The following is a 27,750-nucleotide window of genomic DNA, read 5'->3' on the forward strand; positions in this document are numbered from 1 at the left end:
CCGTCTAAGTGTACCATGTCCCCTCGCATGGCGTGCTTGGCTCGCCATGCTTCGGGCTCTGCCCTTTTGACCTTGTCAACCTTTTGACCCTGTCAAAGATTAGTGGTCGACCATATGACCATATCATTGTCTATCATGAGTTAGTCTATGATCACTCCTCATTCAATCTCCGACACCCCTGGGCAATGGATACCAAATTGACAGCAATTACAATTAAAGTAAAGGTAATAGTGTATTTTACAGAAGGACATGTCATAGTGAGAATACCCCACATTGTGGTACTTGAATAACCACAAATACCAGCATTTAGGGTATAGGATACCTTTAGATTCCCTGCAAATTAAATATTAACATAAATACAGAACACACACTGTAGAATAGATACTACACGTTTAAAATACTTACACTCACATATACTCAACTTGGTTCCTGGTGCTGCTCAGTGTAGTATAATGTAGTATAATACGCACACACACTATGCCAAATGCTTCATAACATGTGTGCTACAGGACAGATGTAGCTGGCCTCTTCCTTGCAGGGGCTGGCAAAACTATTACCAGCCCCCGCCAGCCGCCAGCTCCCGCCAGGGGGCGCGCGTGCATGAGATGCTCGCGCGCCCCGTGGCAACAGAACTCCCCACCGTCTTCCGTGCCGGGCCCATCACCGCCCCAACCCCTCCAGCCGCCGAGAGACTGGGACGCGCATGCGGCCCAGTTTACTGGAGTCCCTGTCGGCCAGCGCTCGCCAGAGGGGACATTCTGGCGGGCGCCAGGCAAGGACAAGGTGCGCTCCATCTGTATAGGAAAATGTTAATAAACTAATACTTTTATTTGGATGCATTTTGCAATTACCAGACTTATCTGACTGTGCAAGGAAAGATGCATTTTTATGCAATTGCAATAAGAAAGTGATGAAAAACTATAAATTATGAAATAAAGATTGTGTCTTCAATGTTGTGGTGAGTAGTATGTTATTACAAATATGAAATTGTTTTATTGAAAGTGCCAATTAAAAATGAATTAATGTTTTTTTTTTTACTTTTTCTGTATATTAACCATTTGAGTGCCAAGGGAATTTGTCAAAATAGGTGTGAAAATTGGCAAGCAAACTTTTTTATTCATTATAATTACCTGTAATGTTTACCTTATATAGGAAATATAATCTTTTTTACACAACGTTTTTTATTTGAATTTAACACATGTGAGCGACTTTTGTATTTTTAGTGGATATTTTGTGCATCTCTCACAGAGGGTTAACATGCTTCTGTGGTTTAGTGAGGTTCCTGTTGTGGTGATCCATTATGTTTTTAACAACTCAGGCTATGAAAACAAAAAAGAATTAGCGGTACATAATGGTTTGTTAAGACAGTTTCTTAACCACAGCATGTGAAGTGGGAAGTATGAGGAGATAATACCAGGAATCCTGAGTCTCAAAGGAGAAGGTGGTACTAAAATGGGGATGGGGCATAAAAGAGGAGAAACAAAAAGTATGCAAGTATGAAATACTTGTATTGTTTTATATAAAAAGGATAAAATAATATTGTTACATACAAGGCAGAATAAATTGTTTATAGTGTATACTATATTACCACTTATACTTAAACAAAAATAATTAGTGTATCACAAAGTACTGGAGCCAACATGAAAGATTGAAAAGTTTATTAAAAAATAAAATTGATACAGTATGCAAAAATGTGGATTTTATTTATGTCTTTTTGTTTTACCATTATTGGTCTTAAAGGATGTTTGTACAGCATCCATTAATTCCCATATCTTGGTGTCTGAGGCGGATTAATTCAAGTCAGGAAATAATTCAAATCTCTTTAAAGACAGCATTGAATAGGCATCCGCCGCTATTTCCAATAGAAAATAGTAGCGGGTGCCTATTCAATGCTGTCTTTCCCAACAGCATTGAACAGGCATCTTAGAAGAACAGATCCACATGTTGAAGCAGTCGGGCCCATTCTGACGAAAACGGCCATGGATTGGTATCTCGCAACAACGCCCTCTTTTTGTCATTTGGTAGGTGGGACATTAAATCCCACCTGACGAGATGCAGTTGAGTCGGTCGAGAACGGGACCGGGTCACGACTGTCGGGCTGGCCAAACAGTCGTGACCCATGATTACCTTCCTTTTTCTGCTGATTTACAATATAAAACTTCTCCTTAAAGTCAGATTATTTTAATAAGAACAAATTGACATAAATAGCAAATTGACATTGAACTTCAAAAGGAGAATAATAAATTTGCCATAACAGCATCAGTAGTTTTTGTTGTTTTCAGTATTGTTGTGTAGAAGAATCGGCAAATTCTTTGATAGTACCATTTGGCTGCAGGGCTACATTGAATTGACATTGACCTTTCCTGACCACACCTCTTTTTGTTTCCTATTTTCATACAATAGTGCCTGGCTAACTAAACAAAGCAGAATACACTAATTTCACAAAGCTAATTTCACACTCAGTAACAGGTGTGAATAATGACAATTTTTAGTATTATGTACAGCCAAGTACTGGTACCCATTAGCACAAATCACCATCTAGGTTGGTGTCCACATATATAAAGGCTTTATGAAAGATTTTTTTATAGTGGCTATACCATTTTTACGGGTATTGAATTTGTCATAACAAATGAAACATGCAAACATAAGAAGAGCTACAGCCTCATCCTGTTTACTGTCATGGAAGATGCATTCAACTGTTCAGTCACAAAAGCCATAACTCATAGTTAAAACCATTAATCTACCATTATTGATGTTTTGGATCCTGTTCCTATTATGTCCATATCAATATGAACCATGGTTTGGTCTAGGAACAGTGAGGGCATCATATTAATGTCTTCATCCTGATTGGTGCCCCATTATCTTCTGAGTTGGAACTGAGGGTTGTCTCTTGGCCATTAAAGCACACAGTCCCATTGCTGGAAGTGGTAGGAATCAGGTGGAGTCAGTATTTGCGTGGTGCTTTTAACTTTGTGTAGGTCTAATTATGATAACATGTCCAGTTGACTAGATTTATAACTTCATTGTAAAACAGCTAAGTCGCAATATTTAAGAACACAATAACAAGCATATCTCCAATGATTTTTATCAGGCTTCGGGCCAGATGCACTAAGCTTCCTAAAGTGATAAAGTGGAGGTGATAAAAAACCAGCCTATCAGCTTCTACCTTTCATCTTTTAAACTCAGCCTGTAACATGGCAGCTACTGTAGGAGCTGATTGGCTAGTAGTTTATCACTCTCCACTTTATCACTTTTTGAAGATTAGTGCATCTGGCTCTTCAACATTTAAAAGATATGTAATACATTGTAGTAGATTCAAAGACATCACACAACAATAGCTGAAAAAGTAACTGATGATCAAAATTTGTTTCAAAAGGTGTGAAAATAAGTGGCAGCAGATCACAGACAGGGGAATTACACAACTGCTATTTGTCACCAAAGTTCTTAACCACAATAATGTTTCAGATGGTTAAATTAGTAATACTAAACTCTGTACTATGATGGCTAGTGAGTTAAAGTAATATGAGATAATCAGAAGATGTTGATATATTCTGACAACACAACTTGGAATAGTTGCAAATCCATATACACAGTATAATTATTTTCTAATCATGTCCATCCACCATTGTTTCTATTCTCATGGTTTAAATTGACAGTTGGCATAAATGTGCTCTTCAATCTTTATTTCAGCTTTATTCTGAAAGAAAGAAATAAGCCTGGTCATAGTGAGTATACAATTTCTAAAATAATATTAAAGATAAAAGCAAGATCATACAGAATGAAGTACTCCCTTGATATTGGTAATTGTGGGAAAATAAATGTGAAATATCTTCGCAGCAAACATTAAGGCCATTCAGTATAAAGGTCACAATATGTGGTAAGTGGTTTTTAATCATTGTCTTAAATTGATGCAGAATATACACTTTAAAGTTCTAAGTGGTATGTCTGCTGGTGCTGATGAGGAAGGTCATCTCCCATACAAATCAAGCAGAAATAATTTAAGACTAGGGTTAAAGACCCTCAGGAAATATCTTTATCTAAATATGTCAGTAATAATATAAAATATTTAAAAAATATACATCGTTATGACTGAGGTTATGCACAATTGAATTTGAAGCAAAAAAAAGAAAATATGTATTTTTATTTACAGGATATTTTCTAAAAAGTTGAAATACAGTCGTAAATTTATTATCACATTTATATGTTTAGCAATGTATCGTTTTACCTGATAAATAGTACTATTTGTTGTATTGAAAAGAGTTGTTGGTGGTGTATTCTCTCTGCGATTGCGTTTCCATTTCCTATATTGAGAATAAACATGTTTCACCAGTTAATAGTTGTTTTTTACATTTTTATCTAATTAAGAATTTGAATTATATTTTCATTTGAAAACAAAGTACACAATGGCCAATGTACGATTTTGTAAAAATTAAAATTTACAATACACATAAATAGTTGATGTAATATAAATGCTGATGTTATCCTAATTGGTTATGAATCATAGGGTCGAAAGTATTTAGCATAAGAGTGTCTACAGTCTATAGTAGACACAAAAATGGTTGAAACATAAAAAAATTGACATTCGTTTTTCAGTTTTTAGGTGTTAAGTTGTAGATTTGAGCACATGAAACCCCCAATTATTGTACTGGGTATGTTCACCATGGTTTAGGGTGGACCACTTTATGGTTCCCAATCGTAGTCTATGTGAATGGTAAAGTAAAGAAAAAGGGCAGATACTGAATTTTGACATTACATTATAGTTTCTACTGTGCTCAATGGTGGACAATGCACAATGACCAATAGTAGGTGATCTATTGACTGTAGGCCTATTCCATGTAAACCTAAAGTCCAGATCCCATCATAATCAGACTACAAGCACAAGATCTCTTGTAAGAAGGCCAGAAAACCTTAAATACAAAAGTAAACCAAGGGTTTTCTCCAGTAAGAATATCGTGTAAACAGAGATGATCGTTAAGCACTCCTACAAAAAGTCCATATGAGTAGCACTGTTGAAAACCTCAAGATTAGAAAAAGAAATATCATTTTGAATGCATTGTAGCATATTTTAAAAAAATGTGTCCTAAACATTTCAGAAAAAAAAGTTTCACTACATTTCCTTATAGCCAAACCTCATTTACAATCATTGATAGATGATGGATGTACTAAGCTAGGAATACGTTATAGTGGAGGTTGGCGAAAGTCAGTCATGACATCTCCATGGAAATGACAATTACTGGATATTTACTGAATATACTTACTTAACATTATCTATAATGATACAAGCTGCCCAGTTTCAACAATATATAATATGTTACTCACTTTGGATATGCTTCAGAGGGTAGTGGAAAGTAGTAATGTAGGTTAAAAATCAGTTACAATAATCTACACCAATCCTCTTTGGCTGTTAGTCATTATAGATACACCATAGAGGCTAAAGGAAAGTTGTAGGATTAAAATAAGCGGAGCCATATTTATGGATATTATAGTCCTCGTTCCTTTTTTATTCATCTTAGAATGTTAAGTATTGGAAATGGTAATAATCAGTTGATGGTACTATGGTAAATTTATATATGATTGCACCCATACATTTTGAAAGTTAGTGACTCGTGGACCATTAAGGCAGGATTGAACAAGTCATAGAACCATTACCTTGGCAATAGGCCCAGATACCCATCACCGAGAGAGAGAGAGAGAGAGAGAGAGAGAGAGAGAGAGAGCACTAGGTGAATTGGTACACTACTGGGTCAATCATTTTGGAAGACAACCTGTAGCACATAGTTTATTTAGTCATAGGGTGAAGACTAGCCTTGGTAATACATCACAAATTCTTCTAAAATCCATTTATATGGACTCCTTAATATGGCCGCAAGACTTACTCACTGGCAAATACTTTAACATAAAATGAACATAAAATTATAGTAAATAGAAGTGGAATGTGACTAGTCATCAATATGAGTTTATCAGAAACCTTTCTCACAGAGGCAGGGGCCAGTAACGGTCTCTCAATAAACATGCATGCCGCCCCTGTGTGAAGTACCTTTTAGTTCATAAGTAATCTGCATAAAATATATAAATGAGTTGATTATATTTGTAGCATTACTTTTAACATAATCATACAAGTTAGTGTGAAGTATTCATTATTTCTTATAAGAAGCTATCAGATTGTTAACCAATGTGAAGTTGATAGTTATTATAGCACTTACCTTATAACACATATAGCTGCTGTAAAGATGATCACGATAATAATAAATAAAGATCCCCCATACATTAGAACAACAGTGTAAAGTGGAGAAATACCTAAAGAGAGATAATTATATAAAATATAAAAACAATTGTAAAAGCATTATAAAGTATTTTAAAATATAAAACAGGTATGATAATTTGCTGTATATTTTAACTTTATTGCTATATTTCATCTTGCACTGTTATGGGCATGTTTATGTTTTACCAATTTTAGGATCTTTCTTAATAAAACAACAGATTTATTGGTCTCTAGAATAATGGATCCAGCAAATGTCAGGTCAAGGGGGTTCTACTCTCCCTTTCATCGCCTACATTCACCATAGCTGCAACATGAGGTCAGATCCTGTCCTCACCATGAGCCTTCCCTCCATTTTCCTTCATTGTTGGAGCAGTAGGAAGGGGAGGGTGGAGCTCCCCTAATCTCTTCCTACTGTGTGTTTCTATCCCAGGACAGTCCATCCATGATTGTTACTGTATATAGATGATTGCAAAGATATTTGGTTATTTTGCAGTGGCTTAACTACTAGATTTGCACCCCCCACCGAAAATTTTGTCAGCACCCACCAAGTAAAGTTAACCGCCAGCCCCTGCTTTACCCGTCTGCATGCTGCTTATGTGGCACGGACCCACAGATCTTGTCTGCGGTACCAGCTCCCCTCCTGGCTCCTGCTGCTAATGAAAATGGACAATCACAAAATATCTGCCCCCATACAGCAGACAGTTTTTAAGGATGTTACAGGAGGCCAATGCCTCCTCATTAGCAACAGAACCCAGGAGGGGAGCCTGGACCGTAGACAAGTAAATCTGTGGGCCCTGAGGGGTGTTACAATAGCCCCACAGATGCTTAGCACCAACACTTATACAGTGCCTCCCCGCCACTGCGGGGTCTGCTATTGTTACGCCACTGTTTAATGGTGTTCCCAAATTCCCAAACCTAATACTTCTGAAAGCCATATATAATAGTAGCAAGAACAGATTAAATGGTATAGTAGACGAAGTTCCCTTTGGCATCAGTCTGGCAAATATTCAACTGCTTAAAACAAAAGAATCTCATTTATTTTCCAAAAGTTATAAACATTTATTGGAACAACCATTGGACATTTAAGTCTCATACTTTGATGTGTGATAACCTCTAGAAAAATGCAGCATGGTCCATTTTTACAGCTATAGTAGATATTAAGAAAAAACACAAATCATTTTGGAGAACACCTCTTACCAGCTAGAAAAAGAAGAAGTATAATCTATTTTTCCTGTCTAAAGTAAGACACACCAATGCCAAGGGGAAAGGCTAAACTGCTGGAACCAGGATGGCTAACTGACAATGTCTAGGAAATAAGTCAATAGGTTGATACCAAAAGGCCGACATGCACAATGGCAATCTTGACAAAGGTCTACATACACATAGTTGTAATTGAAAAAAGGGTGAAACAAAAAAGGTCAACACATGAAAGGGTCCACATGCGTTTTTGGGGATAGAGGTCCAATCCAATTTGGTGCAAATAGTAGACACTTTATTGTTCATACAGAATTCCAAAAGATTCAATAAAAGTCTGTTAAAATTCCATAAAAATGGGGAGACACCTGGTGCTTGCGAGTTTTTCAGGGTTGCTCTCCTATCCGGATGGAGAGGTCCCCCAACAGCCGAAGATGACTCGCAGCCAAAAACACAACAAGGTTCCAGGTATCACCTCCTCCCACCAAGTATCACCTCCTCCCACCAGTGTATCTCTTCAGGATTCTAGGAGTCCTGGGATTAATTTTTGGCAGCAGTATCTGGGGCGCGGTCATTATTCTGTAATCTTGTTTTGTGTGGAGTGCAACGGTTGTGGAGCGAAGCACCTGGCCTGAAGCATGATGAGTGAAGTTTTAGGCGGAGGTGTCGATGTTGATGCAAAAAAACTTGTAAAAACTCATGTCAACCTTTTCATATGTCGATCTTTTCAATGTTGACCTTTTTGCTTGTTGTCGTCCTTTTGCTGTTGACTTAATGACAGTGAGCTAAGCCATAGTGCACAATTCTTTGTATTACATAAGATTTAACTTAACATACAAATATTTTTAGTTTAGCCCTTAAAAAAAATCTTAAAACAAAAAATGCTATAAATTACACTTTTGTAGCAAGATTATAAATTAAGCAATTTAGTGTATGTCTTCTTTGTAAAACTCTTCAAATTGTTATTCAGCATTTTGGAGGCTAAAAATATAAACCAATAATGAACCAAATCTGGCGCTACCTCTTATGTCTGATGAAAAATTCTAAAACGTACAAACAAATCCCAAAATATCTAGATGCAAAAATGTGTATAAAAAATAACTAGGGTCACCATTAACATAAAACAGACTTAAACTAGGAACACATCTTATCAATTATAGTAATAATATTTTTTTATTTCTAACACATCAAGTTTCTAACACTCGTCGCAACACCTGTTTTTTTCTGGCAGTCTTATTTATTTATTTATTAACAGTTTCTTATATAGTGCACACATATTCCGCAGCACTTTACAGAGCATAGTTGCTCATTCACACCAGTCCCTGCCCCAGTGGAGCTTACAATCTATATTCCCTACCACATGTACACGCACACAGACATTCTAGAGTTAATTTTTGTTGGAAGCCAATTGACCTACCAGTATATTTTTGAATTGTGGGAGGAAACCGGAGTGTCCGGAGTAAACCCACACAAACACGGGGAGAATATACAAACTCCGCACAGTTAGAGCCATGGTGGGAATTGAACCTATGACCTCAGTGCTGTGAGATAGTACTGCTAACCATTACACCATCCGTGCTGGATACACACTAGTCGACACTAGAAACAATACGATGCCACTCAGGATTTCCCTTGAACTCCCTGGAACTCCTGGGCAAACAATATAGTGTGTACACACTGAACGATTTTACTAAATATATCCACATGGCCACATCTAATAGTATGCTGAAGCTGACAATACAGTATCTTCAGATTGAGCTGCATCTACAGATAACAAACAACGTTGCTGCGCATTGTTAACCATATAGTGCATATACACTGGCTGATCCTTTCTGAGAGGTGCCATGGAAACATAACATAAATAACCCACTACTACTACTACTCTACTTCCTGTTGAGAACTAAACTACATTGTGTAAAGGCAACAAAAGTGTTGTAAAACACATCCCTCAGTCTGGATATTCTATAATTGCCAAACTTAACTCCCAAAAGGTTGCCATACTTATTCTGCTGGCTGGAATTCAGCAAAGGTGCAAATAATTATACTTTTAGGATATTACACTAAGCACCAACTAGACTGGGGCTGAGATCTGGGATCAGTTCTATAATATGTAAAGAAAAAGGGACTGCTTTTTGGGACGCACACTTTGGTAATATAAAACTTAACTTTTAATACAATTTATTTAAATTCCCTACTGATACATTCAGGGAAATAACAGTGAAATAAAGAGGTTAAAATCACAGACAAAAACAAGACATACAGTATACACATACATTGTGCTAGAATTTTATGAAGAAGTGAATTAAAAATAATATGTTCAACCCATGACTGTTGGGAACAGCACCCCCCAATAGCACTTTCGAAAACTGGGTTCCTTTCTATATTTTTCCTAAGATTATAAGGAAACATACAATTCTATATATTTACCGTGCAGGTGTGCTCCCGACCCCCTAAGTGGGGCAACCAATCATCAGTTCTATAATACCAGAACCAAACATGAAAATATGTGTTACCTTTCTTTAGATGCAAATTCACTACAATGGTTTGGGTTTGTTTCCCTGTACTGAAGAGACATTTGTATAGACCTTTATCCATCCTTGTAGCTTGATAAATTAACATAGTAATGTTTTGCAGTATGGAACAGTTTACATAGCTACGGTTAATGAAATCAAATCCATATGCCGCCTTCGTTCTACCAGTTGTTTGCTTTTCACAAACAATGATAGTGTCCGTCTTCAAATCTTGAAATTTTTCCAAAGTCACTTTTTTCACATCTCCTCCTCCCAAAGTGTACTGGAAATTCAATGAAACCATTGTGTTTTCTGAAAATGTTTGATTAGAGGAGGGTATATTTTTGCTGAACTCATCTACAAAAAGATAACAAAAGAAATTTGTAGAAAATATATATTGTACAACAAGAATAGCAACAAGATCATGTAAGACTTGGTTAATGGACACACACCTATATAAAAAAAACTGGACATTTATTCTAAACCTAATAAGGTTCTAATTAAATTATCATTATAAATGTTCAGCATTATATAGCCCCATCTAAAGAATAAGTATCTTACCATACCTCCCAACTGTTAAACCTAATAAGGTTCTAATTAAATTATCATTATAAATGTTCAGCATTATATAGCCCCATCTAAAGAATAAGTATCTTACCATACCTCCCAACTGTTAAAAGTTAAAAGTGCAGCAGATTTAGAAATGGGGTGCTGGGACTGGGAGGGGAAGTGACAGCAGACTGCAAACAGAAATGTTGTTACTGGGAGGGGAAGAGACTAAAGAATGGAAGAATGTTTGCTGGGACTGGGATTGAAAGAGACAACAGAATGGAATAATGTTTGCTGGGACTGGCTGGGGAAAAGACAACAGAATGGAAGAATGTTTGCTGGAACTGGCAGGGGAAGAGGCAACAGAATGGGAGAATGTTTGCTGGGACTGGGAGGGAAAGACAACAGAATCAAAGAATGATTGCTGGAACTGGCAGGGGAAGAGACAACAGAATGGAAGAATGTTTTCTGGGACTGGCAGGGGAAGAGACAACAGAATGGAAGAATGATTGCTGGAACTGGCAGGGGAAGAGACAACAGAATGGGAGAATGTTTGCTGGAACTGGCAGGGGAAGAGACAACAGAATGGGAGAATGTTTGCTGGAACTGGCAGGGGAAGAGACAACAGAATGGAAGAATGTTTGCTTGGACTGGCAGGGGAAGAGACAACAGAGTGGAATAATGTTTGCTGGGACTGGCAGGGGAAGAGACAACAGAATGGAAGAATGTTTTCTGGGACTGGCAGGGGAAGAGACAACAGAATGGAAGAATGATTGCTGGAACTGGCAGGGGAAGAGACAACAGAATGGGAGAATGTTTGCTGGGACTGGCAGGGGAAGAGGAAACAGAATGAAATAATGTTTGCTGGGACTGGGAGGGAAATAGACAACAGAATGGACGAATGTTTGCTGGGACGGGCAGGGGAAGAGGAAACAGAATGAAATAATGTTTGCTGGGACTGGGAGGGAAAGAGACAACAGAATGGAAGAATGTTTGCTGGGACTGGGAGGGGAAGAGGAAACAGAATGAAATAATGTTTGCTGGGACTGGGAGGGAAAGAGACAACAGAATGGAAGAATGTTTGCTGGGACTGGGAGGGAAAGACAACAGAATGGAAGAATGATTGCTGGAACTGGCAGGGGAAGAGAAAACAGAATGGAAGACTGTTTTCTGGGCCCGGCAGGGGAATAGACAACAGAATGGAAGAATGTTTGCTGGGACTGGCAGGGGAAGAGGCAACAGAAAGGGAGAATGTGTACTGGGGATGCAGTTTAAATCCCGGCGTTCAAAATCCCGATGCCGGAATCCCGAACGCCGAAATCCCGACACTTTCTCCCCCCGTGGGTGTCCACGACACCCTCGGAGGGAGAATAAATTAGTGTGCCGAGCGTAGCGAGGCACCGGGCCCGCTGCGTGGCGAGCGCAGCAAGCCCGCAAGGGGGGGCGCTGGCTTTTCATGCCGAATCCGTGTACTGGGACTGGGAGAGAGGAACATAAATGTAGAGAAGGGGTACATAGCTATTCTGCCAGGCAGCTATCAGCCTTACCTCTTTGGCATGACATAATGGCATTGTGCATTTAGGGGGTGTAAACAGCATTTGGTGCCATAAATTCCAGTCTCAATAGCCCTGTATATTTTCTGTAGTTCTGCACCACACACTGATTCTTACAAAACATTGGTTTAGGTAAGGTCTTCCCATACAAGTTACGTAATTAACAAAAAAATGGATTGGGACAGGATTCCAAATGTGGGTATGTACCTTGTTTTCCACAATAAAGCAAATTTTGCTGCACAATGTACAGTAGCAAACAGTATTCTGCCCTTATTCTAGAACTATGTTTGTCATGTTTTATGTGGGAGTTTTATGTCTAGATCAACAGTCAATAGATTGACCACTATTGGTTGACAGGCAGAAGTTGGACACATGAAAAATGTCGACATGCATTAGGTTGACATGGTCAAAAGGTCAACATGGTAAATGTTGACATGTGAAAAGTTTCGAGATGGATTTTTCATATTTTATTGTTGTCTATGTCGACATAGGTGGATATGGAAACCGTATTAGTGTACCATGTCCCCTGGCATGGCTCACTCTGCCTACCATGCTTTGAGCACAGTGCCCTGCTGCACTCGGCACACTATTATATTCTCCCTCTATTTCCACTGGGATGGTAAAGTATGAACTGAAATCAGGAAAAACTCATGTCAACCTTTTGCTTGTGTTTTTAACTGTTGACCTAATGACCGCATACCGTTTATATGTAAACTGTGTATACTTCAAAGTACTTATAGTAAAATAGACTAATTAAATAGATTTTAAAAGCATTTTACTTTTATTGATTATATACATGGAATAATAAGCACAAGTGTAAATTAAAAATATAGATAAGGGATTAAATAATAACTGATGGACCCAGACCTTTGATAAAGCTGTATAATACAGCGAAACGCGTCAGTTGTTTTCTGGACCAGACCCACACTTCTCCATTTGGAGTCTGCAACCTAATGGGACTTTCCTAAGCGCTGCTTTCTGATTTACCTATAATATTGCTGGCTGCAAACTATTTGGGAACCCAGTGGATTGGACAGATCAACATCACCTGCTTTTACCCCTGGATTACAAATGCATTCCAAACAGGACCCTGCCGTGTTATCTTGAGGATGTCTGCTGCAATGCCATCTGAATGGATTGAAATCCTCTAGCGGCACTGGGTAAATATCAACATACACATGGAGCGCCTCTGGCTCTTGCCCGGCGATCGCCGGCGCAGAGGTGCTCCATCTGACTGGGACGCGCACGCGTCTCACACACACACACGCATCCTAGTTTCCAGACGGTGCCGCTGCGTGTCCTTGCCTGTCTCCACTTCAGGGAGATGGGCAGGGATAGGGGGGATGGTGGGGCGGCAAGGGGCACCGGGGGAGGCGGCGGAGAAAGCTCCCGAGCCATGGGGCATGCGCCAGCATCTCGTGCGCACGCGCCCCTGATCAGAGCCGGCTGCTGGCTATAGAATCACCAGCCCCTGCAAGGATGGAGCGGGCTCCATCTGTATCCATTGCAGGTATCTTCATATCATATTTGACACTGGTACTTGCTTACACCCAATTAAGCAGAAATTCAACAACGGAACTCTGCCCTTCCTTGCAGACCTGGGTCTGGGTTCATTTTTTTGGGGGTCTGTTTTTAATCCCTTATCTATATATTTTTTTTTTTTTAATTCAGTCTTTATTTAAAGTTTCTTAAGACATTACATAGAAAAAGAAAAATAAGTAACAACATTCAACTACATTACAATCGTAGGACAGGCTGCCGCAACCAAAATCTAATAATATAATCAGATTACATTGATACACTTATGCTAGATAAAACAGATAAGATACTGCCTATTTCTACTCATCTAAGTCCCCCATGGTACAGTTAACAATTCCAACTAACCCCTTAACTCTTGTTGGCATAGCCTGGCATGATTTATGGGTCAAAGCAAGGAAAGGAAAAAAAAAAAAAAAACATTTATAAAGTGACAAGCAAAATTATTTGATACACATATTCCCAACACATATATTACTTATTACAGTTACCTATTAAGAGAATAACATAGAAGTGAACACAGATCTTACCGACCTGTATTGAAAACTTTCTTAACTAATAGTATTATAAAAATAGTGCAAGAACAATTTAAGTGTGCTTACAAATGGATATTTACTACATAATAAGGTGAAGATCGCCAAAGATACCAAATTGCTTGAAAATCATCTTGTCTTTTTTTGATAGCATAGTGAAATTTTTCGTGTTCATAAGTACTATTAACCGTATTCAACCATTCTTGAAATATTGGCCCTCGCTGAGCCAACCAATACCGTGCAATAATTAATTTAGCAAGTGCACTAAGATTTATTAACAATTGCTTTAACCCTTTATTAAACCTCGTACCAGACCAGGTCCCCAACAGTAGATTGGAATCTGTTAGCACATCGCGGGAAACCCCCAATACTTGGCAAACTCCTATGACCGCCTCCCAGAAGCTACGTACTTGGTGACATTCCCAGAGGAGGTGCCTGAATGATGCACCCAGCATACCACATTTAGGACATTGATCCGTGACAGTGCCTCCCATGTATTTCAGCTTCTTTGGAGTAAGATATGTCCTATGTAGGATGTTGAATTGGACTTGCTGTATGCGGATAGAGTTTGTCGCAAGTTTGGGCATGATCAAAGCAGCTAAGAGTCATTAATATTAGGAATTTCCGTGGCCCATTTCTGCCTCAGATCGTCTAGGTTATTCTCATATTGGTTAGACATTATAGACCTATAAAACCTAGCCAAAGAGTGTCGTATTTGTGTTTTAATTAATAAATCTTTTATAGGGTTATCCTCAAGCCATCTAGTTCGACCTTGTTGGTAACGTACTAACACACTTCTAACTTGTAAATACCTGTAGAACATTGACGATGGTAAGTTAAATTCAGATTGTAGGGCAGCAAAGGTTTTAAAGATTGCATTATGGTAGAATTGACCTATGGTTGTAACTCCAAATTGAGCCCAAAGCCTACCCCCTTGATGCTTAATTACCTCCTCGAACTCTTTGATTAAAAATATAGAAGAATCTGGATCTATCCCTACACCATCCTTCATATTATTCAACACTTTCCAGACATTTAATGCTTGTTGTAAAATTGGGGGATACTGTTTCTGATTCCTAGCTGAGAGGAGTATTTGCATAGGAGAAATCTTAGAGTCTATAATTTGGATAAGCCTAACTAACTCTGGGGTCTGACTACCTTGATCAGTCCACACTTTTAGGTGCACTAATTGTGCAGCGTAATAATAAAACTTAAAGTTAGGAAGAGCGAGGCCACCATTATCTCGATCCAAACACAGGGTAGCCATTTTGACCCTCGGCCGTTTATTATTCCAAATAAATGAAGATAAAATACTATTGAGAGTCTTGAAAAATTTGTCATTAAGGTACACAGGAGTTTGTTGCAACAGATATAAAATTTTAGGGAGCACTACCATTTTAATCAAATTTACACGGCCTAGAATAGAGAGAGGAAGTTTAACCCAGCTTTTACATCTATGTCTAAGTTCTGCCAAAGCCGGTAGCAAGTTATCTGATATAAAATCATCAGGATTGTTTGCAACCAAGATGCCCAGGTATTTAAACCTGGATACAATGGGCACCGCGCTCCCCTCCAGAGGAAGCTGGTCCGGATTGGCTGAACCTATGGGCAATATGTGGGACTTGGTCCAGTTTATTGTTAACCCCGATATTTCCCCAAATTTTTTTAAATGGTGGAAGACCTTGGGAAGATCATTAGATGGGTCTTCCAAGCCCACCAATAGGTCATCCGCATAGAGGAGAATAATGTTTCGGTTGGGGACAGCTCCCCGCGGAGAGGGACACAAACAGCCTCTGAGAGCTTGTGCAAGTGGTTCCATTACTAACGAAAAGACCAACGGGGACAGGGGACATCCCTGTCTCGTACCGCGGTATAGTAAAAAGGAAGATGATTTTAAACCGTTTATGAGTATGCTAGCTGTAGGCTTGGCATATAAGATCCGCATCCATTTTATAAACCCTGGGCCTAACCCCATAATCTCAAGTGTCTGCCAGAGAAAGGACCACTCGACTGTATCGAATGCTTTATTGATATCAAAGGATGCTACAGCCGCGCTCCGTCTTTCTAACCTTATATTCTGGATATATGTAAAAATTCTACGAAGATTATGAGCGGTAGATTTACCCCTCATAAATCCCGACTGGTCCGGGTGTACTAACTCCTGTGTAACTTGACTTAATCTATTTGCCATTATTTTGGCTATGATTTTCATATCAGTTGAAAGTAATGAAATTGGTCTATAAGAATTTACACTTGTGGGGTCTTTACCCTGCTTCGGGATAACCACAATGGTGGCCTCAGCCATTGATAAAGGTAATACCTCATTCTGATCCATCTCCTTACAAATTTCCAGAATTCGTGGTCCTAATGGTTCCACGAATTTCTGGTATATTTCACCTGGAAGCCCATCGGGCCCCGGAGCTTTGCCTTTGGGCAGAGACCGAATGACCTGATTAATTTCTTCTAAGGTAAATGGTGCATTTAGAAGGGCCTGTGAGTCTAAAGACAGCTGGGGGAGAACAATGGAGGTAAAAAAATCTGCAGTCCCTTTTTTGGATACATTATTATTATTAGAGATATAGACTTGACTAAAATGGGTCACAAATTCTTTTAGAATATCAGGAGTGGACGTCAAGGTCTGGCCAGACTCTGTGCTAATCTTGGTAATTATATTTGAGGAAGCATCCCTGTTAATCATATACGCCAATGTCCTACCAACTTTATCTGAGTTAGAAAAGTTCTGACTAGCATTTGCCCTAAGCCGTCTATAATTAACTCCTTGCAGATATTCCAGCCAGGCCCCCTGGGCTTTAAGCCAAGCCTCTTTATCACTATCCTCACCCGATGCTAAATAGGTATTCTCAAGACTGGATACATTCCCACTCAGCTCCGCGACTTTACTGCGGTGCTGAGCCTTTAGATATGCAACTTGTTTAATCAATATCCCTCTTAAGTAGGCTTTAAAGGCATCCCAAACACATATAATCGGGGCAGAGCCCTGGTTGATCTCAAAAAATGTTTTTATCTCTTTTACAATTATTTGTTGATCGATCTGGGTTAACCAGAATGGCTGGAATTTCCATGCCCTCGGGCCTTCATCTTCCTCCATATCCCACACCATTAGCATGGGAGAATGATCCGAAATACCACGAGGAATGTACTGAATGGAGGAAATTTTAGGAAACACAGTATCAGAAGTCAAGATCAAATCCAGTCTAGAGAAAACCCGATGGGCGGGAGAGTAACAAGAATATTGCCTAATATAGGGGTTACGTTCACGCCAAACGTCTCTCCAGCCAACTTCAGCCATAAAGTCGGCAAATTTGGTACTTCCCCTATTAATTTTATTGTCATTGTTATACCAACGATCTAATTGAGGCGACATGATATTATTAAAATCGCCTAGGCAGATTACTAGATTTTCTGGATATTCCATAGAAAAAGTTACAGCAGCACGTATGACCTCAAAATTAAACGGAGGAGGAATATATACCGTTAGGAGAGAAATATCAACCTGGTTAATTCTACAATCAATGAACACATAACGGCCCTGGGGGTCGGTTTTAATTGTACGAGCTGTAAATGCAACAGACTTTTTCACGAGAATTGACACTCCCCTAGAAGAAGATGTAAATGGTGCATGATGATAGAAACCTATCCATGGACGTTTAAGGGCATGGGTTTTATTACTGCTAAGATGAGTTTCCTGGAGGCAGATAATATCTGCTCCCAGGTCTTTACAGTGTTTAAGGACTAGTGCCCTTTTAATTTTGCAGTTAAGGCCTCTAACATTCCACGTAAGGAATTTTACCATAATACAAAGAGACTAAGATTAAGTTCCTTGCTTAATAGCATGTAGTACCATACCCTAGCATTCATAGTAAATAAGCATATACCTCGGTAAATAATATGGCTAATGCGGCAGCAGACCTTCTTACAATGATTAAAAAAGAAAGAAGGAAAAAAGAAAAAAGAAAAAGAAGAACCCTTACCCACCCCCCACCCTGTATTACCCAGTAGCCCAGGCATACCTACAATCCCCTCTGGCTCACGCCCCCCCCCCCCCCCCCCCAAAAAAAAAAAAAAAACACACAAATATTACACTACGAAATTAAATAAGAAATCGGGCAAACACAAAACCAACGACCACCAGGCATGTGATCGACTCCCCCGGATATCAAAAAACAGAATTTATACAGTATGGAACTCCCCCCTCCCCCTCACACCGGCTGAACAATACCATAAGATCCTGAGTGTAAATCTCTACTTAGAGATTGTTATATAAACAAATATAACAGTCATAAGACAAACATGATTCTATTCAATGATTCATTCCCAGCTGTTTTTTCCCTGGAAAGGTTCCATCCAACCAGATGGCTGCATCCTCCGCTGATGTAAAAAAGTTTGTTGCTCCGTTATGTTCTATACGCAGTTTGGACGGGTACAGCATGGAATATTTGAGATTTAAGTCCCTGAGCCTGGTTTTAATTGATTTAAATTTGGCTCTGTCCTTTTGAATTTCAACTGGGAAATCTGGAAAAGCTGATATCTTTTTCCCCTGATAGACCACATTCGGATTTTGTCTAGTTAGGGAAAGAATACGGTCCCTGTCTCCTGCATTCAACAATTTGGCGATAAGGATACGGGCAGGTCCTCCGGGTGGGAGAGGTCTTAGCGGGACACGGTGGGCTCGTTCGATAACAAATTGTGTGGAAAACACCTCGCGACCAAATGTTTGTACCAACCAACCTTCAAAAAAATTTTCAGGATTTTCACCCTCAGCTCGTTCATCAAACCCCATAAATCTGACGTTATTACGTCAATTTCTCCCTTCCAGGTCTAGGAGTTTATGCCTCAGTTCAATTACCTGGTTGGAGAGAGATTTAACCTGAAATTTTAAGGGATTCACAGTATCTTCCAATTCAGAAATACGATTCTCTGCTTGGGTCACTTTGTCCCTTATTTTGTTCATATCGTCATGCAAGATCATAATGTCTGATTGAACTTTGTGGATCTGGCCCCTGAGGTTTGATTCGCAAGTGTTAATTGCTGAGAGTAATTGCTGCAGGGTAACTTCCTCTGCCTTTTCTGTTGTCACATCCTCAGCAGTTTTTTTCTGGGGGGTAGTTTGAGGGGTATTAGGGTGGGAAGAATGAGCACCGCTCGCTTGCGACTGAACTCGGGCATACCTCTCTAGCCGAGAGGCTGCAGTGTTCTGATTGGCTTTGCCCATTGTAGGCGATTAGGTGTCACTAGTTTCAGTCACAGCAGAGTATAAGAGATACTATATAATATCTTGATAAATAGTCAGAGCTCAAACCGGGATTCCCCCGGGCTTACCCCTCGTGTTGATAAAGTACCTCCGTACAGGCCTCTAGTAGTATGTTGATTGAGTCCTCACTACTTACATTTAAGCTGTAATGTGTATTGAACTGTGGCGCTCTTTACCTGTACTCTATTTTTGATATTTATTCATTGTAATGCCAAGTTTTGTCTCCCTCTCTGCATTATTCTTACACTGCAATTTAGATTTCAGTTTGAACACGCCCCACCCAAAGCTAACTCTCTCTGCCCATGTTACATTTGCCCCACCTGCAGTGCAGCATGGTTTTGTCCATTTGAGAAAAAATGAGCTCTGCGATCAGGTCTAAATAAGGGGCCAAATGTCACATTGCAGCACCAGATCCTTGACACTGAGGAGTAGCTGGCTATTTGGTGTTATCCGCTGGAAGGGTGACACCCATGTGCATTGCGGGACCGCACATCAGACCGATGGGATATCACAAGCATTCGATTTGGGGCCGATCCATCTGGAATGGGTGAAATCGGCCCAAATCGCTGTAGTGTATGGGGTCCTTTAGGCCAATCAAGATGGCTGGTTTTATCATGCAGCAGGGTCCAGTGAAGCTATATTCCCCAGCAGTGGCCGACTTCTCCCTGCCTCCAAACAGCCACAGCATGTCAATAATGCTGGTGCCGGCTTCTGTATCCTTTCAGCACTACCCAGATGTCCCAACCTGGTTTGTGACCATTTACACCGCCCACTACCCAGGTCCTACCAGTGTTTCACCCTGGTCAGGACCAGGGTTGGATTCCAGTGTAAATTCACTTGGGTTAGCCCCTTTTACACCAATGCTGACCTTTGACCAAGGTCCACAAGGCAAAAACCTGTTTTTTTGTCTCATTGTAAAAGGGGTACTAGACTAGCACTGCGGGCGCTGTACAGTCTGAGTGGCGGTGATTGACAGGCTCCATGCTCTCCCCTCCAGTGAATTTAGCTGCCAGGGCTCAGGATGCGCTGAACACACTGAATGTCCTGTTCAAACACAAGAGTGGCTCTCACTGCGAAGGCTGGACAGTTCAGGATCACCTCAGTACACTCTGAGGTAAATAATCACACAGTCAACGTGGGCTTCCCTCTCTCAGCAGCGCGGGTCGACACACAGGGTTATTCTGGTTCATTCGCAAAGGCAAATTCCTTTGCAAATGGATAAAACCATGTGCACTGCAGGGGGAGATGTAACTTTGTGCAGAGACATTTAGATTTGGGTGAGTTATTTTGTTTCTGTGCAGGGAAAATACTTACTGCTTTATTTTTACACTGCAATATAGATCTCACTTTGAAGTAAAACCCCACTCAAATCTAATTCTCTCTGCAAATGTTACATCTGCCCCACCTGCAGTACACATGGTTTTCTCCATTTGTGAAGGAAATTGCCTTTGCGAGTTAACCAGAATAAGGGCCACAGAGAGAAGGGTACGCTAACGGACACTAACTAGGCGCACTGACTAGCCCTTGGCTGGGAGAGCTGTCACTCACACAGCGCGCAGGGACTGGGGATGTGCACACAAGGAGACAGCAAGCGTAGGTGTCCAAACAGCCTACAGGGCTGATGCAGCTGCTGCCCAAAAGGAAACAGGTGCAGGAGCGCATCTCTCCAACACATAGAAGGTAGGCAAATGTAAAAAAAATAAAAACAATTTCACATTTGCACCAATTAAAATAGATAATCAGTGGCCAGTCTAAAATGAATGTACTACCACAGAAATGCATTTATCAGCTTATACTAGAACCTCATAACTTTAACATACAAATCCATTTGATTTCATGTAATTCTACAGCATTCGCAATTTACACCTAACCTTTTTAATCATTGTTGATAGTGTTCCTTATAAATTCAATTTGCTTTCGGAAATGCATCCAATTATTGTTTTTCAAACTGCATTATGCAAAAATGAACAATCTCTTCTATAAAATGTTAGCTCTGCTACAGCATGATGTACAACCCAAAGTTATTATGATATTTTGGAAAAGAAACTAAATCATTACTGTTATGCTGAGCAGTTTCACAATATGAATATTTTTCTGTTTATTTTAAATGATAGCTCTATCTGTCAGCAGTCAATGAATTGAAATATGAAAATTCATTTTTTGAGAAATGTCAATGTTAATAAAATATTTCCACTAAACTAAGCAATATTAATACTGCATAATAACAACCCTGCTACATTATATCTGAGCAAGCTCTAGATAACAAAGTACTGTATGTTCAAACATCCAACTGTATAGGAGACTCTGCTCTTATTATAGGATCCCACTGGTGTAAATAAATTGAAATGTTGGCATCAGGGTGTCATTGGCACATTTTAACCTGGAGAAAAGCACACAGCACTGATAAGCAGCAGCCCATAATTTAAAAATGGTTTTAGATATTGGACATGGGCTGGTTTATCATAGGTGGCAAAATATTATGTTTGGCATTGCCCTGTATAACAGTCAGAAATATAGAAATATTGAAATCTATTCAAAGTAAGTTTCAGACACTTATAATACCCAGCATTTAGAGTGCCGGGTCATTTTGCCGGGAGCAGCCTGAAACCTTTTCACACTAAACAGCATGTTACCTACAGTAGTTAAAAATTTCAATCCGGTAATTTATCTGAATAACAAGGGTATTTCTTCTGTGTGAAAGGGTCAACCCAGGTCCTAAATCCTGGGTCCCTGTCCCTGCTAAATTCCAGGGTTGGAGACCTGGGATTTACAACCCGGGTTGACCCTTTCATACAGAAAAAGGACCCATGTTATTCAGAAAATTACAGAGTTGAAATTTTTAACCCCGTAATTTGCTTTTCAGTGTGAAAGGGGGAAAGGCTGCTCCATAAAAAAATGACTCAGCACTCTAAAAGCCGGGAAATTGCCGGGTTGGATGTCTTAAAGAGGTATTAGTAGGTCGGAATTACCCATCTAATCTAACTCGCTCTATGAAGCACTATACACCTCTTTCAGTTACAGGCACTCACCCATCCTCAGCTAAAATTGTCCTTGCTTCCCTTATGTTTAAAATCCTCATAATTCATAAAAACATTAACATATCCTCTCAAACACAGTCATTGAGCTCCTCATAATCATTATAGCGGTCAGCCTCATTATAATCCCTCTAGCAGCCGCAGCTGCCCCCCTCAAAGATTCAACTAAAAAAGTATAATTAACACCCTTTTATTCATTAAATATGTCATTGTAATCATTAACTTCTTCGGCCCCATTACACATCATTAACCATTTTATAATAATGTACTCACTTCATCTGCAACATTAATTCTCTCTGCATTCATTAACATCATCCAAAGCAAACAATGTGATGTATGATGTAACATTTCGGAAATTGATACAAAGCTTCTCTAGGGTAAATGTAATATAGACATATATATATATATATATATATATATATATATATATATATATATATATATATATTGGCATATGTTCAATTAGTTAAGTGATATCACACCGGTGATTGCAAAGGAGGGGTCATCTTGAGTAAACAAAAGCATATTTGGTTCCTCCAGCAATACTGTGTGATATCAGTAACCAGATTTATATCTACACGATAATTTAGAGATCTCGGTTACATATATTTGCAAATACATGGGTAATGGGCCCCATACATCTACAGATCGATTGTCAGATTGGGCTGGTTGGAACAAAATCCTGGTATTGGATGAGAGTAAATGACAGTTGACCATTTGCTTTGATTGCTGGAAAACTGCCAAAAACTGTCATTTAGATATTACCAGGTTTTTGCTCAAACCAGCCCAATCTGACAATCGATCTGTAGATGTATGGCCACCTTAAACCCCCAATCCAATTGTCATGGCCTCCCTGAGTAGTAGGCAGGGATGTAGCTATAACTTTGTGGGCAATTTTTTGCCCGATGATAATGCTCTAGTTTATTTTATGAACAATTGTAACACTCTAGTTCACATTGTAGGAATGTTAGAACACATTTATGCAACAAAATACAGTGAATTAACATTATGATACTGTGTCTCCAGTTCATATTATGCCACATTACAGTGCCCCACTTCATATTATGTAACATTATAATGCTATGCAGTTCATTTTATACTACATTAAAATGAGCAGGTCCAGGGGCATAAAGATATCAAGGTGCCATAGAACTATGGCACCTTGATAAAGTGGCAACACCGCCACGAAACGTTGGTAACCCTTGCCTGACTGTGTGATTATTTCACTGCGAGTACCTCCGTCCCCCTACATTGCCTGTACTTGCCTCCATCTGGATCCAAGCTTGGAGGGCACCGCTAGTTACAGAATCTCCCCAAGCTGGGACTTGTGCACATTGGGAGTGCCGCCTCACCTCCTATATATATATATATATATATATATATATATATTATTATTATTATTATTATTATTATTTTATTTATAAGGCGCCACAAGTGTTTCGCAGCGCCGTACAAAGGAACAATACAGGGAGACAAAAACTTGGCATAACATTGAATAAATAACAAAAATACAGTACAAATAAAGAGCACCACAGTTCAATACACATTACAGCTTAAATGTAAGTAGTGAGGACCCAATCAACATACAACTAGAGGCTTGAGGCCAATGATGGAGATGAGTATGAAGATGGTCACTGAGTGTTGGAGTAAAGGAGAGCTGTGAGTGAAATGTGAAGAGAAGTGGGCTTTGACAACAGGAGGGAAGAGGGCCCTACTCGGAGGAGCTTACAATCTAGTAGGAAGGGGAGACAGACAGATTACAAGAGGTGCAAGCGAGGGGGTGGTGGTTAGATAGCAGGATGTAAACAGGAAACAGGCAAGGGGTCGGAGAACCAGCTGGTTTATGCAGTGGAAGGGTACGCTTTGATGAATAGGTGAGTTTTCAGTGCCCGTATACATACATACACACACATATATATATATATATATATATATATATATTTGGACTATTACATAACCTAGATTCCCTTTGGAATGTTATATTTATAAATAGTAATTATGACTGGACTGTCAAAATGATGCATAATTGAATAGACGTGTCGGATGACATGTTAAAGTAAGGTTTGGCAGCAAGTGTAATTTGTCACCTATAGTTCTACCTGGACCTTCATGCATGAGCAGTGAATTCTTGGATTTGTGGTTCCACAAGTGTACTTAATCATTTAAAACACTACACTCTATTAGTCTGGCAGTCTGCCCAAAAGATTGGTAGCCCGTGGTTTTTGTAGGTCCAATCCATGGTAATTCCAACATGTGCTACAGGATAGCAAGTCCTCTGAGCCTGAAATTACATTTGTGAATGCATCTGTGTGCATCTATAGATAGGCACAATATGATAACAGAGTGAATACACTTGGTGGATGGGAGCTCTGAGTTAAATAAAGGGGCAAGACATAGATTAACCTGTTTGGTGGTATGCCTGTAAATTTCTCAGGCCGGGCTGCAGGAGCAAGCTCTCCTGAGAACTTTCCTGGCATGCCATTGATTGGTATGTATGCACCAGTGGTGCATCCCAGATGTGCACCACAGTCTCACCATCTGTAGGGCACACACAAATGCCGCGTCGCCCCTCCCCCCAGTCGCATACCTTACAGACCTATCATCACCGGGGTTCCCCTGCCGCTGCCCCCTGCAGACGCCAGATCCCACCCGGTGATGTTAGGTGTTGGGGCTGCTCAGAAACCCTTGGCCGTTTGTGTGTTCGGGCGCCTGAACACACAAATGCCCGAGTGCACGAACACCAGAGTGTGCCCGAGCCCCACCCCCACTTCCCCTGAGCAGCTCCTAACTTCACTAAGCAGCTGCAGTAGTGACTGATTTGTGAATGACGGTCAAGACAATCTGCTGGTAGGTTGGGGTTCCTAATGTGTGTGGGTGCCGGGACAACCTCCCCTATCGTCCCTGCCTTAATCTGACCCTGATATTATATGGATGTATTGAATAACATCTAATAATTATAGCTAACAGGAAAGTGGCAGGAAGTGGAAACCATGGTATTCCCAGAAATTAGATCACTCTAACAACTTATAGTAGGACTTGGGAGGATGCCAAGCACTGCATAGAATATATTCGTTGTTTCTAGTAAGACAAACTGACGTAGAAGTAATCAAAAATAAAAGATTATCCCTATGCAATTTAGTTCTCACTGTTTTGTTATGAGATTTCCATTTCCATCATTAGTGTAAAAGTACAGTATTTTGGTATACGGTCGTTAGGTCGACACAGCAAAGGTCAACATGCATTGGGTCGACCACTGAATGTCAACATGGCTTAGATCGACACCTGAAATAGTTCGACATTGATGGAAGGTTGACACAAGCATTAAGCTGACAATGGCTAGGTCAACAGTCAAAAGGTTGACATGTGCCGACAGACGTCACTTCATGCCTAACCATCCACTAGGGAGTGGAGGGTGAATAGAATAGTGTGCCGAACATAGTGAGGCACCATGCCCAAAGCAGGGCAAAAGCAGTGAGCCATGTGAGGGGACGCGGTACACTTTGACGGTGTCCATGTTGACATTCGGGACAAAAAAAGTGAAATACCCATGTCGACCTTTTGATTGTCAATCTTATGCTTGTGTGGACCTTCCACCCATGTCGACAGGTTGACCTAAGCCATATTGATCATGTCAACCTAAGGTCGGGCAGCCCAATGACCCATACAAAGTATTTTGCATCCAGTTTATTTAAGACTAAGACAGTTATATACAGTAGTCCATATAGTCCTTCATGTCATAAACAATAAGCTAACTAGACTACTAAACAGGATACTTATTTTAACAAGATAATATATCTAATAATTACATTTTAATACATTATATTCAGGGCTATTTTTCTGCAGGCTCCAGCAGGAACTGTGGCCCTTATTCTAGTTCACGCTTTCTGACAAAATATTTCTTAGATGGACAAAACCATGTGCACTGCAGGTGAGGCAGGTGTAAAACCCCACCCAAATCTAATTATCTCTGCACAAGTAACACCTGCCTCACCTGCAGTGAACATGGTTTTGTCCATCTAAGAAATATTTTGTCAGAAAGAGTGAACTAAGATAAGGGCCACAGTTCCTGCTGGAGCCTGCAGAAAAATAGCCCTGATTATATTTCATTTTAATAAAAAGGATCTTGCTATTGTGATGATGTACTTTACTATTGTGTATAAAATGCTATAACACTTACCTGCTTGCACCGCTATGACCTTTCTCACAGTACCTTTTGGAAAGAGAGCGATAGAACAGAAATAGATGCCAATGTCTTCTCTTGAAGTTTCTGTCAAAGCTATAGACATGTCCGATGAGAAGGTCTCAGCCACAAATGACATTCTTCCCTTGTACTTTTCCGAGAAGTATTTCCCATGATTCATATGAAATGCACACAGTTGTTCTTCAAATGATCCATTAAATTTAGACCAGTTACTCTGTAGTATAGTCCCATTGCCGGAATACAAGCAGTCCAAAATTATTCTCTTTCTGAGTGTTACTGTAGTATCCACGATTTCTTCAACTACAACAGCTTAAAGCAAAAGAAATACAATTTTACAATACACCCACAGCATTAAACAGTAATTGAATTTCTGTGCTAAAATTTATTCTGTTCACTAAATGAAGAAGAAAGTATTAAATAACAAAAACACCCAGTAAGTGAAATCGTACTTTTAATTATGCGTAGGAAAAACAAACCAATACAAATGTTCATCTTCTCAAGTAGGGGATCGCATTTAAAAGAAAGAACAGCAAACGTGTTTGAATTAAAATACAGCAGCCTCATTTCCTTTGTTGGTTTCCACAATGAGTAGTGAGATAGGCATAAGAGGAGGGGTGCACCCACAGTATGGTACTGTGCGTATTGTTTTTTTATGCACATACAGTAACAGATGCTGGCACACAGATTATGTTGCTAATGACACATGATATCATAGGGCAGTATTCAATGTAAAATATCGCCGTGTGCAGCGAATCCTGTTTAGGATTCGCTGCACACTCGCTGTGTTCCGGAGGGCTGGCTGCCACTCGCTCTCCCTGTATTCAATGTCGGAGGGGTGAGTTGCCCCTCGCGGCGAATCTTAACCCCTACAGCGGACGAGCGTCCGCGGCAGGGAGCCGTGGGATGGTGGCAAGCAGGGAGATTGAAGTCTCCCTGCCTGCCCCAGAACGTATGTGGGGGGGAGGTGGGCTCCCCGGGACCCAGGCAGCACAAGCTGCCCCCCCCCCCCAAGAGCCAGCAGGGGACCGGGTATAGTCACTGCTCCCGATCATGCATATGTAATGATCGGGTGCAGTGAATATATGAATATCTAATGAGCGGCTCG

At 40.0% G+C, this 27,750-nt stretch overlaps 1 protein-coding gene across 1 annotated transcript; it reads right to left on the reverse strand.

Moving 5' to 3' along the window:
- Positions 1-1,690: 1,690 nt before the first annotated feature.
- CD226 (CD226 molecule) lies at positions 1,691-27,159 on the reverse strand. The gene is made up of 6 exons (XM_083186258.1): positions 27,095-27,159; positions 26,622-26,954; positions 9,970-10,323; positions 6,204-6,297; positions 4,226-4,301; positions 1,691-3,697 (listed from the first exon to the last, which is right to left on the reverse strand). Exons 1-6 carry the CDS (start codon positions 27,135-27,137, stop codon positions 3,638-3,640), a joined length of 960 nt encoding a protein of 319 aa, XP_083042384.1. The 5' UTR covers positions 27,138-27,159; the 3' UTR covers positions 1,691-3,637.
- Between the last annotated feature and the right edge of the window lie 591 nt (positions 27,160-27,750).

Source organism: Crinia signifera, chromosome 5 (assembly GCF_055691185.1).
Source record: "Crinia signifera chromosome 5, ASM5569118v1, whole genome shotgun sequence".
Taxonomy (NCBI): domain Eukaryota; kingdom Metazoa; phylum Chordata; class Amphibia; order Anura; family Myobatrachidae; genus Crinia; species Crinia signifera.

Excerpts from the sequence above, each read along its gene's own strand:
- CD226 (XM_083186258.1), bottom strand. The coding sequence starts at position 27,137 with ATGAACATTTGTATTGGTTTGTTTTTCCTACGCATAATTAAAA. Across the intron at positions 6,298-9,969 it reads GAATTTGCATCTAAAGAAAG|GTATTTCTCCACTTTACACT; the intron begins GTAACACATATT and ends ATCTCTCTTTAG. Across the intron at positions 3,698-4,225 it reads CAAATAGTACTATTTATCAG|AATAAAGCTGAAATAAAGAT; the intron begins GTAAAACGATAC and ends TCTTTCTTTCAG.